The sequence below is a fragment of the Crocodylus porosus genome, unplaced genomic scaffold (genome assembly GCF_001723895.1).
Source record: "Crocodylus porosus isolate Cpor-Errol unplaced genomic scaffold, CroPor_comp1, whole genome shotgun sequence".
NCBI lineage: Eukaryota > Metazoa > Chordata > Crocodylia > Crocodylidae > Crocodylus > Crocodylus porosus.
This window is the reverse complement of record NW_017728947.1, coordinates 71678542-71692711: the sequence shown is the minus strand read 5'-3', so window position 1 is coordinate 71692711 and position 14170 is coordinate 71678542. Positions and strand designations below refer to the sequence as shown.

At 42.4% G+C, this 14170-nt stretch overlaps 1 protein-coding gene across 5 annotated transcripts in view; it reads left to right on the top strand.

Annotated features, from left to right (window-relative positions):
- Nucleotides 1–3791: 3791 nt before the first annotated feature.
- The window catches only part of RALGAPA1 (Ral GTPase activating protein catalytic alpha subunit 1), a 205992-nt gene continuing 195613 nt past the window's right edge, over nucleotides 3792–14170 (top strand). The window contains exon 1 of one of the 5 annotated variants that reach the window (XM_019551377.1): nucleotides 3792–4121. In XM_019551377.1, the coding sequence (XP_019406922.1) occupies nucleotides 4016–4121 (106 nt within the window). In that variant the 5' untranslated portion in view covers nucleotides 3792–4015. The remainder of the gene's footprint in view (nucleotides 4122–14170) is intronic. The other 4 variants (XM_019551375.1, XM_019551376.1, XM_019551378.1 and 1 more) reach the window with 4 other exon arrangements.

The following is a 14170-nucleotide window of genomic DNA, read 5'->3' as shown; positions in this document are numbered from 1 at the left end:
CTGAATCAGGCAGCTGCACCTAGCCTCCGGGTTAGAGAGCAAGGGCTTGATTTGGGAACCTTGTGAACCAACAGACCTCCTTTAGTTTATGACTTTGTGAAACAATAAAAGTTTTAAATTGAACAGGTCTGAGCCTGTGCTTAATTCAGTCCTATATAATTCGGCGTCGAGCTCCCACAATCAGAATGGCATAGAATACACCCAATGAGACATCCAAGCTAGCTTAAGTATTAGAAGTAGGTAGCACAGTGCTCTGCCTAGGATAATTTATCTTTCTCACCCTAGGTGGGGCACTGCACTAAGAGCACTATACTGCTTCCAGTAACCAAGCATTCCAAGTACTGCATTGTGCTGTGTTGACATACCTCATGTATCATTGCTTAGATCCTGCTACACTACAAAGTTATCATGAGAGTATATGATGCCATGCCTAAAATCTGAGCTGTTATTTGGTCTTTCCATGGTTATAGATGATAATGACAAAAATGAACTTATATATTTTGTGGTTTTGTAGTCAGGCACTGCAATTAAGCAGGGGCAATAGCCATTCTGTATGAAAATAACTTTATGTTGGAGTTCAGGCCTGAACAAAGTTAATTTTTTTCTATGTGATGTCAGTATGGGCAGTATCAGATTCTTTTATGGGGTGAACTTAATTATGATGTGATTAAGACTGAGAGGAACTAAAATATTGAAGACTCCACATGTATAGTCACACGGGTTTAAAAATTGCTATATGAGTTTCCTTTATTATTCATCATGTTTATTATTAGTGCCTAACAGGCCCGCAGTGTCCTAGGCACTGTGGAAAACAGAGAGTAGCAAATGGTCCCTGCCCTGAAGAGCTTACAGTCTCAATAAACAAGACAGATAAATGACTGAGGAAAGGAGTGCAACATACAAGTAGAGTGAATAATGTGATGGCATCAAATGCCATGTTAGTTTTACAACATATTTTTTATTGGTGAGTTTGCTTAGGAGGCACCTAAGCAAAGAGAAGGGAAGAAGGTGAGAGGAATGTGTGGAAATGAAGCTGAAATAAATAAACAGTGAAGAAATGGAAAGCGGCAAGGGAGGATTGGAGAAAAAGTCCAGCACTCAGTCAAGGGTAGCCAACCTGCAGCATGAGTGCCACAAGTAGTAGGGGCAGCCTCTGTGTGGCAGGAGGCAAATCAAGGAAGGAACAGGCAGCACAGCAGCAGGTATGGCAGGGAGCAGCAGGGGAACAGAAATCAGAGCAGCAGATCAGACAGGGAACAAAGGGCTGGGAGCAAAAAGCAGAGCAGCAGATTGGACAGGGGAAAGGGATCAGAGTGGCACCTGGGGAGGGTGCAGGGCTAATTTGTGGCATGCTTCCCAAAAAGGATGTTCTACACTGCTCTAAAGTACTCTGCAATGCCTGTAACTTTCAGCTTTAGCTGTTTGTGCCAGTTCCCACTGGAATCTCTAAATGGCTTCTCTCTACAGTTCTCTCCTAAATTACATGGCTGGGCAGGGGGGTGGCACCGAGAGGGGAAAGGTACCACAGGATCCTAATCCCTCCACAACGTAGTATCTCCCTGCATGGTTCTCAATCCAGCAAGGGATACTAGGAATAGGGCTGGCTCTGGTCCCTATTTTGTCCCTTTCCCTGGACAGGGCAGTTTCTGTTTTGGCTGCTTCTCTTCCCAGCTGCCATCCCTACCTCACTCTGCAGTTTTCCCTTATCACAGGAGGGGGAAGAAGGTAAAGGTTACTGGTACAAATGTAGGGTTCTTGGGTCAAAGTACCTCCTGTCTTTAATATTTTTAGGTTATTGGGCTTTTTGTGTTTCATTAGGGTTTTTTTTCACAGAGTTAGGTAAAAATTGTACCTCTGACATACAACCTATTTCACTGATCAGAAGCTGACCCCATCAGTATACTATACCAATAATCAGTTTAGACACCTAATATTTCAAAGTTTGTTGGAATTTTATTCAGGTTTTACAGAATGGAAATATAAAAGTAAAGTAACTCCCTACACTTTCCCACCCTGCACAACCTTGACTGCACATGCGGAGGTGGTAATAAACAACTAGATTGCAGCAGAACCTAACCCTTCCCTTGCCAAACCTGGCATTTTCTATCACAGTTTTCAGTGCAGAATCAAGGCCACTGAAAGCACGGAAACTACTTGTACACTTAAAGTTAAGTGTATGCATAAATTTTGCAAGATCGTGACTTTTTTTACATATGGAACTGCCATATGCATCTTGCCAAGTGTGCTGGGAGTGAAGCAGTGCCTCCTGGAAACCATTATTTGGTCGGCCAACATCACTTTCCTTTCATTTAATAATTTGTTGACATCTCCTGTTCCACCTGTTTAAACTGTCCTCAGTTACATATCTACAAATGAAGATTTTTGAAAAACTGATCAAATTTTCAACAAACCCATATTGTTAAAAAGTTGTTCAGTTATAAAAATACACCCAGTCATCATATAATCCAGAAAGCCAAGCACCTAAACATAAGAAAATACATAGTTAACAGCATCATAGACCTTGTGCAACAAGTAGATTAAAGAAGTTAGTCTTAAAAAGATAAAGCAGTGCATATTTGATCTTAAAGTAACAACCTTCAGAGTTAAAAGTTATGTGGTGATAAAATGTGTTTTCTTTTATTATAACAATTCTACTGTTACATAATATTTTTCATCTTTAGATCTCACTTTACAAAGAAAAATAAACAGCATTATCTCTCTTCTATGGAAAAACCACAAGAGAACAGTGAGGTGACTTGCCTGAGGTCACACAGGCAGGCCAGTGGCAAGCACTGAAATAAGACACCACTTCTCACCCTACTTGCTAGACTCCACTGTCTTAATACGAGACTATGCTAAGATTTATAGGGTTAATAGCCTTACTTTTTGATACGTGTACATACTTATATTTTGCAGTTGAGCTGGGTGACTCACCAACAGTGTTGCCAAGTCTCGCAATTTAATCAAAAGCCTCACAAAATTTAGGTATTTTCTTAGAACCAGTCCCTGAAATCCGATTACCCAAGAAACCATATTCTTTGTAAAACTACAAGTTTGCTAGCACTCCAGTTCCACAAAAGATCAAAAATCAGAATTCAAAGTGCTCCAACATCACAAATCAACAGAAAAGAGCAAAAATAGTGCTACTTTACAAATCTTGTTATTTTTATCCCGTTTGTATGCCTTGGGGCTGACTTATCTGAAGACTGAGCGTCAAACTGGAGGAAATGTGGCTTGGTGACCAGAACATTTGCCTTGACCTTAGGAGAACTGAACTCCCTGCTAGCTCTGCTGATGGGAAAGTGATAAAAATGAGTGCCTCTCCTTCACCAGTACTCAGTCGTCCCCCTCCCCCCCGCCTGTGTAACAGAATTGATAGTTCATTGGTAACTATTAGCAACATTATTATGTCACATTATCACGACCGCCCTGGCTTTATTAAGCTTTTTGCCATTTGAAATCTCATTTCCCTGCCTGGCCGCTGCAACCCCAACCGGGTCCTGATATTAAGCGCCTTCCCCTCCTAGCCCGCGGCGCCTTCAGGGCCTCTCCTGCGATGTGACGCACCGGCCTATTTCCTTCCTGTCCCCTTTGGTCAGGGTTCAAAAGGCCCCCGCTGCGTGGGGGCGAGTCAGTCTCTACGGACCAGGCGAGCGCTATAGCACCCCAGAGCGCCCCACCCTGTCTCCACCCTGGGCGCTTCCTCTTGGAGGCGGAACCGAACCCTCCGCCTATGACGTACCCACCCAGCCTCAGCCCAGTTATGATGTCACACGGCGGTTGCCATGGGAGCGCCCAGGGTCGCACCTGACGGCTGTCGTGAAGCAGCGGGAGGAGAGCTGTGAGAAGCTAGAGGGGGGAGTCCCGGGCCTGCCCCCTCCCTAGAATTGACTGCGCCCGCGCCGCTCCCGCCGCCCCCCCGCACCAAGCTGAAGCCGCCGCCGGCTATGTAGGACCTCCTGCGGCCGGCGAATCTGGAGGCCTCGCAGCGCGGGAGGCCGCGGGCTCCGGCGGGATGTTCTCCAAGAAGCCGCACGGAGACGTGCGCAAATCCACGCAGAAGGTGCTGGACACCCGCAAAGACCCGCTCACCCGCCTCAAGCACCTGCGCGTCCTCATCGGTGAGGCCAGGCGCGGCGGCGGCAGCAGCGGGCCCCGGGCAGGGGGCCGGGCCGGGCCGGGGGCTCCTTGTGCCGCTGCTGTCTGCGGGGCCGGGGCCGGCCGAAGCTCGGCGTTGGCATGGCAACCTGCGGGGCCGGGCGGGGGAGGCCGGCCCAGGCAGGGGCAGAGGCGGCGGGGCGGGCGGCTGAGGTGGGCAGTCGCTGGCAGGCCTTCGGATCTACCTGGGGAGCGTTTCCAGGGGTAACTTTGCCCAGCACAGTGGTTCACAGCCTCGAGGCACCCCCAGGATATGCCAGCTCCCCCTAGTTGCTCCTTTTTTGCGGGCAGAAAACGAGCAGACAGGGTCTAGGGCTGCAGAGAGCCCCCTGCGGTCCACAAGGCAGAGGGCCTTTCCACACCGTGTGTTGCAGGTGAAATCTTGGGCTGTACCCCCCATGCACACACTCCAAAAGCACCACCCTGGTACCCTGCATGAGCACTGCATCGCTGGGGTGGGGCCTAAAAGAGGTTGGGTTACCTTGGTTCTTGGTTGAAAGGCGCCATCCACAGCCTTCGTCACTTTCTGGGCCTGTTCCTGGGGCCAGGTAGCGAGCAGTTTTAAGGCTGCTGCCTTTGGCTAGGAGTCCATGCCTCGACCTGTACTGCTTTGAGTGCTTGTCCTTCAAGCCCATCAACACCAAGGCCAAAGGTTATTGTTACTGGTCACTTCTTTCCTTCCATTTGGAACATGTGTGGTAATGGCTATTGGCAGTGGGCTTGTCAGCAGCAGTAGTACCTGGATTATGTCAAAAGGATACTGGTGAAGCCACATCTGGAGTACTGTGTCCAGTTTTGGGCCCCACACTATAGAAAGGATGCACACAAAGTAGAGAGAGGGGTGGGGGAGCACAAACTCATGAGGAGAGGTTGAGGGAAATGGACTTAGTCTGGAGAAGACCATGCTGAGGGGGGATTTAATAACAGCCTTAAAGTACCTGAAAGGTGTTTACAAAGAGGATAGAACAAGACCAGAGTGGGCAAAATACAGCCCACGGGCCATTTCTGGTCCTCAGCAGCAGGCTACTGCTGAGGGCCTGAGGAAGGAGGGCTGTGCCTCTTGCTGCTCTGCTCTGTCACAGCTGGGGCTAGGCTGCACAGTGCACAGACTCCTCTGTACCCCCCACATCCATTTCTCCTCCCCCCCCCCGCTCGGCTTCCTGATGGCACCGCAGCTGCGTGGTCCTGGCACCACAGCTGCCAGCATCCAGGCTCGCATGGGATGGGTGCATGATGCAGCACGCCAAGTAGCTATCTCCCCCACTTGCCATGATGAGCCGCTGCCACCATGGCAGTGCTAGGAGGTAAGACCATGGTGGCCACAACGGGGCTTGGCATGGGGCAGCCACCCATGACTTTCCCAGTGTGGCATGGCAGCAGTGACTTATCACAGAGGCTGGGTGGGATGGCAGGTCTGTGGATGGTGGGCCTGCCTGGTAGCAGCCACAGTGACAGGACTGTGCAGCACCAACAGGAAGCCAGGCAGGGTGGAGATCAGATGGAGGAGCGGAGGCCGAAGGAGTCTGCGCGTTGCCTAGCTCTGGCTGTTGTAGAGCAGAGTGGCATGGGGCACAGCTCTCACTCCTCATGCTCCTGGTGCTGACCAGCAGGCCAGATGGGATCAATTGGCATCTCTCTGCCCCCTCTGGCCCCCAACAGCTCACCAAAACTCATTAAGTGGCTCTCCAGCCCAAATGATTGCCATTTCCTGAGATAAACTGTTTTCAGTGTTGGTAAATAACAAGGAGCAATAGTCACAAGTGGCAGCAAGGACTATTTAGGTTGGATATTAAGAAAAAACTTTCTCTTAAGGAGGGTAGTAAAGCACTGGAGCAGGCTACCCAGAGATGTGCAGTCTCCATCTTTAGAGGTTTTCAAGACCTGGGTAGACAAAGGCTTGGCTGGAATAATCTCGTTGGGGATGGTCCTGCTTTGAGCAGGAAGTTGGACTAAATGACTTCCCCAGGTCTCTTCCAACCCTAATTTCCTATGATGTTCTTTTGAATAGTTGTTCCAGTCATACCAACCACATAAAAGAAGTTATACCCTCACCCACAAAACTGATTTTACTTGCTTATGACAGACCAGTTGGGGCTTGTGTTTTGCATTACTTATGAATCTATTACTTCTAGTTAACTACTTTCCTTGGTAACTAAAGAAGCCTAGTACAGGAAACCTCATGACAGAAAAAAGCAAACATAATTCTGATTTTAGGTTGTTTGGCTAGAGAACACTCCTGGTTTTGCTTTGGCCATTTTTTTTGTAATTTATAGGACTTACTTTGGCTTTGCTGAAAGTAAAATGTGTTTGGTAAGAAACTTAAAATTGCAACTTTATTGGGACATCTCATTATGTCAAGTAAATGATTCTTATCTAAGGTTTTTGCTTGCTGATTGAGGCAGGTTAAATCTGCTGGGGCATGTTTTTCCTTGATTCTTTCCCCACCCCAGATACAGAGGCAGGGCTCTGACATGTCCTTTCAGACCTTCCTTAGAATACAGTTCAGTGCGTAAGAGTTGTTTTGTTGGGAATTTTTTAAAGACTCAAAACTCATTATGCTGGATTGTGAATCTACTGCATCCCTCTCTTATTTTTGCTGTGATCTCTGCAAAATTGTGTCATCATGAAGATAAGTTCTTCATAATCATGAGCTGAAAAAATGACAGGGCTTATTCCAAATACTCCTGTTAGCTGCTCTTACACACACTAGAAAGGAAGATAAGTGGACTGTTGGTTGTCTGAGACCTTTCCTTTTGCAAAGTTTACCTGTCTTCTCCACCTCTGAGACATGCTATGCAAGCAATTCTCTGCTCTTTTTCTTTTCCATCTGTTCCTTCATGACTGCTTTATAGTCCCAAATTTAAAAATATTGGTATTAATCTGGATAGATTGCCATATGAAATGACTTCAGGCATCAGGAGGCTGTGCCTCAGCGTCAGCAATAATTGCTGTATCTTCCTGTTTATTTTCTTTTGCTCCTTTGTGTGCTATAGGGAGGCCAAGCCAACCCCACCAACACAGCGTAGCTTACTGTACTCTGTTTTGCTTCATATGTGTGTGAAGACCAACTTTTGTGGTGGTCAGATTGCTTCTTTCCCCTGATCCTGTATATCAGCAGTTATAGAAAAAGAAGAATCACCACCTGTTTCATATCCAGCAGAAAATGTAGGTGTTTGTAGACTTAAGACCCTTTCAGTGGAGCTGCAGATAGTCTATAGAACTTCTGTAGTTATCAGGCACTCCTGTATCTATTGCAGATTTTCTAAGAAGTGTCCATATATCTTATCAAGGTTTTATCAAATCAGTATAATTTGTCATACAAGTATGTTGAGTAAATAGTTCACCCATTCTATATGTGACAGTGTAGCCACAGATCTAAGTCATTGATATCCTTTATTTTATTTGGTTCTTTATTGGTTCTTCCTGATTAAAATAAGGGGAATTGCCTAATACAGGTTTCCCTCGCTTTATGAGGGTTCTGTATGTGTGAACTCACTCTTCTGTGATGACCCTTTTTATATCAAAAAATCATTACATTTGAAGTAAATTCACTCTTACATGATCGGTGTGGTGGAAGCCCACAGTCAGCTGCTTTGTGTGGTGCATCGTGGGAATGACATGCACCAAAATATAGTCTCCTATGTGGATCTGTTCTCCTCGCTCATTGTCTGTGACACGTTTCTGTAGTTGCCATCCCCGTTATGGCTTCTAAGTGTCCCGCTAGCTTATCTTCTACCTCTCTCCCTGGTCTACCAGTGATGTGGAGTCTGACAGTCAACACCCTTCACCACCCTCTCTTCACACCAACTAAACATTCATCACCACCCTGTGCTTTTGTGTACTACCTACTGTTGGTGAGTACCAAAACTGGCTTACCAAAAGTGGTAGAAATGGGTCTGAAGATCAGTACAGTCAAGGTGTTGGAACATATCCCTATTTGTTACATTGTAAAGTGGGTTCCCGTTATGTGAATTCAAGTTATGTGCCGTTTTCCAGGATATCATGTATAGCACAAAGTGAGGGAAACCTGTACTATTTTTTTCTTCCTTTTTTTTTTCATTTTCCTTTTTTTTTTTTTTTTAATTCTTTTTTTCCAGAAGGACTTTGACTTAGCCATGTGTAAGAAGCAATTAAAGTAATGAGGTAGTTTATAATGGGAGAAGGCAAATACTGTTTTGAGTTATAAGCTGGGTAAAAGATGGCGAACTAAAAGTAGAAATGATCTAATTAGTGATGACCAAAGGCTGACATTTGTGTCACAAGACTCTGCATTAGGGCCAGTGTTGTGTTAAATATATTACAGGCAGTGAGCAGCCAGGTGGGAAGATTTGTAAATGACACAACAATATTTGTGTTTAATCAAGACCAGAAGATTCTAACATCAAGGAACCTAACTGAACAATCAGCTGGTGAGAAATAATACATATTGGATAGAATAATTTGAATGAACTTAGAACCTAGTAAGGTATAAAAATAACAGTATCAGCTCAAGAAAAGTATCTTGACATTGTTGATAAGAAGACTTTGTTGACCTATCCATAGTCTAAAAGGTAAATGTGATGCTTGTGTATGCCATCGCCTGGAATGTTGTTTTTTAGTTTCTATAATTTTATCACAAAAAGGCTATAACAGAACTAGAATGTTGTCAAAGATTAGATGAAAATGATTAAGATTGGGAAAAACTTTTTCCTAAGAGGTCATATTGAAAGGATTGGGACTATTTACCTTTACATTATAAAAATATACAAAATGATAAGACTGTCTATTTTATTATTTTGTATATTATAAGTGTGCATGTATAAAGTGTATACTTTTATCATATGGCTTCTCTAAGGTCAACAGTCATCATCTACCTTCTTTTACATTTTAGTTATATAATGTTGATCAGGAATATCTAGTTCTTTTTTTTTTTCGTATAATACAAGAACACAGTTTACAAGATAACACACACTGATAGCAAGAATATCAAGAATTAGAACAGTAAACATTTTTTAAAAATTAGAATGAGATAGAAAAGTTTCATCAGTTGCATTTCTGTATTAGTTGTATCCTTTTTCAAATGGTGTCCTTATCTTATTAAGGTTTTTATCAGACTAGAGTCCTTTGTTATGCAATATATGTTGTAAAAGCAGTGACTTAGTTTTCTGCAGCATAAGCAAGGTTGGGTTTTTAAAAGACATCTTGATTCCAGAAACCTGAATTGGGGTCATAACTTTCCTCTTTGTGCAGGAGAAAGAAAGCTATCTGTATGTGGATGCTTTTAAGTCTTTTCTTGCAGCCTGTGTGAAATTCCCCCATGATTAGTGGCTGGAGCTTTGGAGATGAGTCCCTAGCTGTTGAGGAAGTCTGCCACTTTCATTTTATTCAGGACAACCATTTAGGCCCTTCTTACTGGACACAATCAAAGTACTTGGTGCACTTAGTGAAGTAAATCTTGCTTTCAGAATAAGTTTGGTAATTTTCCAGTTGAATGTATTTTCCTAAAAAATTATTCTGGCATACTAATAACTTTGTTTATAATGGTAGATGGTTGCAGCATTGGCTGTGGAAATGCTGCTGCAGCCCCTGATATGTTTATAACTTTCCCCATAACTGTTATAACTCTCCCTAACAATTGTCATAACTTATCAGTTTTCATGGTTGGAAAGACCTACTTTCACTGGCACAGGTGCATGTAAGCAACAGTTGCATTGAAAACTTGTGCAGTACCCTAATGAGGTGGGTTTTTGTTTTTTTCTTTAGAAATCCAGTAATTCTGTACTACTTGGAGGTTTTCAGTTGTTGTCTTTGGATTTTTTTGTGTTTGTCTTTGTTTTTAAAGAACAAATGTTTTGGGGAAATTTTTAGAATAATTAAACTAATCTAACAAGGTAACTCATTGACTCTTTCACAAAGATATGATGATCTGCTCAGGTCCCTTCCGACCCTGGAAACTATGAAACTATATAGATTAATAATGCAGATGTGTTCTGCTGCCATGTCATTGATATCAGATATGTTGTTTTCAATTCCAAGAAGTCTTATTTTGCAGTCCTAGTTTCTAAAACCTTGTTTTGCACTCAGACTGTGAAAACGCCAGAAAAAAAATCCCTCAAGAATTTCTGTATATTACTTTACTGTGTGGAAGTAAAGTCAAATGAATCTGTTTTATTTACCTTCAGTGTTAAGACTGAAATATTAGTTTAACTGGAATTATTTTTGTATGTTCTTGTGTTGATAGTTATTCCAGAGTAAAAATGCAATGTTGATAGCATAGTTTTGTATTTTGTTGCATATTTTGCATGTGGTATTTAAAAACCAAAAACCAATTTTTGAACATTTGATGTAAACCAAATTATTGCTAATTTTGTTTTTACAGGCATTTCAATTGTTGTAATTTATTGTTTTGAACTTTCAGACACTTTTATATTTTAGAGTTGTTATCCATAGTGGTGCTTGATAGAACTAGAAACAACAAACAAAACCATCTTTAGATGGGGACAGTCAATCTGTACTTTACAGATGAAACATTCTCTGTAGAACATCGAGTTTGACTGGTCTCTGGTTTAATGTTTCAGAGGCTTATAGGTGTGGATTGCATTATATGGGTCAAAGCAGAGGAGGTGTAAAATTTAAGGGGACCTATTTAAACAGTGGTATATTGGAATGCTTAAAAAAGATATATATTCACTGTTTATACCCTTTAAAATTGCTTGTTTTACACTCACATTTTTTTTCAAACTATAGCGATTTAAATTAATGATTTTTCTTGGACTGAAGGTGGGAGAGGGAAATCAATTTCAAAGGTAAGCCTTCTGGAGTTTTCTGTAGAGATAATAGCACAGAAATGTTTAGTGGATTTGTATATCTGTATCATATTTGACATTTTTTTTTGTAGTAATGCTAATTACATGTGTTGCAGGGCTAGCGTTGGGCATCAGTTAAGAAATTTAGCTGAGGTCTAGTCTTGGCTTCACTGACGAGATTGGATTAGGGTTCCTGCTTATTTGGGGAGGCTAACGTTAGTTTTGACATAAAAACACCAGCAACAGCTGTTACTGGCTTGTGAATTTGTGCAAGGATAGGGTTTGGGATCAGACCAGAGTCCTAGGCTAGAGAGAGGGGCTCTGGCTTTTGTGAAAGACAAGGATTTGTGTAGATCAAATTTGTTGCAGCTAAGAATGAAAATTACTATATTATCATGGAATCTTTAGAAAGTTGAAAGTGTTCTGTGATCCAGAAACTCAGCTTTCAGTTGAATATGTGTTAAGACTCCAACTTGTGCGATTGAGATGGCATTTAAAAAAATGTAAACCAGCACTGTGATTTGCTCTGTCTGCTGGCTACCTGAGACAATTAGCCCTGAGAGCAACTCGCATTCATCTCTATAGAACATTGATGTTTAAACTTGATAGCAATGTTTATATCAGTCTTCATTGTTTACTTCTGTTGAACATAGCAGGAGTACCCACTAAATGTGCTTATTCATCAATTTTTTGGATGTTTTGGTAGGGTTAGGATATCTCAGGGCATTTTACTTTTATTTAAAATTCTGGTGAGGAATACAAATTTCAAATTACTCCCCTTTCACTTTTTCCTTAAATGGGTTCAGAACCTGTAGCGATCAAAACACGTTGTTAAAACAAGTTGCAGTCTGTAGCGATCAAAACAAAATGCAGCTATCCTGTAACTTCCCATCAAACTTCCTGAGTATGAAAACATAACATTTTCTACTGGTAGTGTTTATAAAGCAGGAATGCATTTCCAGTACAGGAACAATTCGACACAGGAGTTCAATAAATTGTTAAAATGGTTTTATATTTTAAACATCTCAAACAGTAAGTGAGATGGAAAACTCCTTCCAAATAAAATTACTTTGTCTCCCCTCTTAAATTTGCAGATTAGTCTGTGACCATAAGAAAAAGGATAATGTTTGCCTAACCTAGGCATGTCAAACATGTTCTGTGGGCTGGATCCTGCCCACAAGTTGGGTTATCTGGTCCACAGGGCTTCTCATGGGCTAGATCCCCCACCTCCACAGAGTGGATCAGAGGTTGTGGTGGCGGTGTTAATCCCTGCAGCTGCCAGACCCTCTGCTTCAGAGCAGTTTGGGGACCCGCAAAAATAATTCAGCTTGCCTTACCCACCCCACTTCTTGCCCAGCTCCCCCTCCCATTTGCCCTTCTGCCACTGAAATTAAGGTTAGTATCTGCCCCTGGTGACTAGGATTGGTGACTGGGGAAAAAGGCAGGTGAGCAGCAGCAGTAGTAACTTTGTGGGTTCCAGAGCTGAAACAGCAGCACTTATAGCTGTAGGGACTAATGCTACTGACACCACTTGTTGGTTGTCTGGACCATGGGAAGCCCCATAGTCTGAATTCAGCCTGTAAGGCCAAACAAGTTTGACGCCTCTGGTCTAACCTGCACGTAGAAGCTTCCGAGGACAGAGATTCCACATCCTGACTAGGTAATTTGTTCTAATACTTAATCACCTTCCTAGTTAGAAAATTCTTTTCAGTATCTAATCTAAATCTCCTTTATTCTAATTTATGCACATTTTCTACTTGTTCTTACTCCTATACCCTGCCCAAGAACAGATGTTTAAAGGGGGTGCTAATCAACATATTACCTGCTGTACTATGTTAAAAATAATCTTTTGTTTGCACTGTTTGTCTTGCTTAGTTATATACAGACATTTGAGACTTTGCAGAGTTATACTATTAATTGTAGTGTTTACTCAAAAATTTCCTTGAAAGATGCTTGAACTGTAAACTCCAGTTACTATACAGTCTAAGTCTTAATGTAAATCTAGGCCTCTTCCAGTTCATTGTTAATTAAGTAGAAATGTCTACCTGAGTGTGGACTAAACATATGTTAAAGAATGTAAGATTTTGATATACTGTGATATTACCACCTAATTCTATTGAGCTGATTTTCATAGTTTCTTTCGCAAAGATGCTGCTGAAAACTGAAACAGTCATGAGCTGTTTACATATGTTCATTTATACTGGTGGAAACTTCTAAGAAATATTAACCAGAAGAAATCCTCCTGGGAGAAGGAGCAGTAAAGATGTTCAGTCTTCATCTGCCCCCTCTCCTGCTCTCTGTGCGTTCCTGAGACTGAGTCTAGGGAATGCTTTAAATTTCGGTAGATACAATAGTATAGTCAGTATTAAAGAGCTGCTCTTCCATGCAGACAATATTAGTTTATCTACTGGGTAGTAGTAGTTTTATTCCATTTTATAATCTGTTCAAGAAAAGTGAAGGTAGGGAATTGTCATGAATCCCTCAGAGTTGACGGGCAGTGAAGTGACATCAAGTCAAATGAACGTGGAGGCAACTGTTCAGGCCTGCACTGGATAAGTACTTGTAACAAAAGAGGGAGTGGTTAATTCTGAATAATATATTTTCCTTTAATGCCTCCTGGTGGTACTTCCCCAAATCAATTATGTGTAACTGAGTCTGTGAGATACTCAATTTACATTATGTAGATTAGATTATGCTAAACAACATCTAATCATTTATTGTATTCATTTTCTAAAGTTCCTTCTTTATTTGCTAGAGGATGTGTGCACCTCAGCTTTTGGGTGCCAAATTATTTTGGAACATATTGAAATCCAGCCTCCAAAAATCAAGCTTTAGGCTTTAAAATGTTTAAAATTGGGTGTGCAGAAATGAAGGTGCACAAAATCATGCACAGTTTTTGAGCTGTAAAATGGGGGTAATAGTACGTCTCTTCCATATGTTGGTGTTAAAGGAAAAGGCTTTTAAGTTTCTGAGGAGCTATATTATTTATGGCAGCCTCAGGGACTGGATGAGTATCTCTGGGCTGGTCTGTGGACTGGACCAGGATAGACCCCCTACTCCACAGCCTGCCTGCATATCACCATGCACTGGCCCCAGGGATCACGTGTACACTGTACTTTGGGCCAGACTGGGAAGTGCGCTGCCTGTGGCACATGGACTGGACACAGCACTGAAGGCATCACAGAAGCCTGGTTCAGGATGCTGGATCCAGCCTGTGAGCAGTGCAG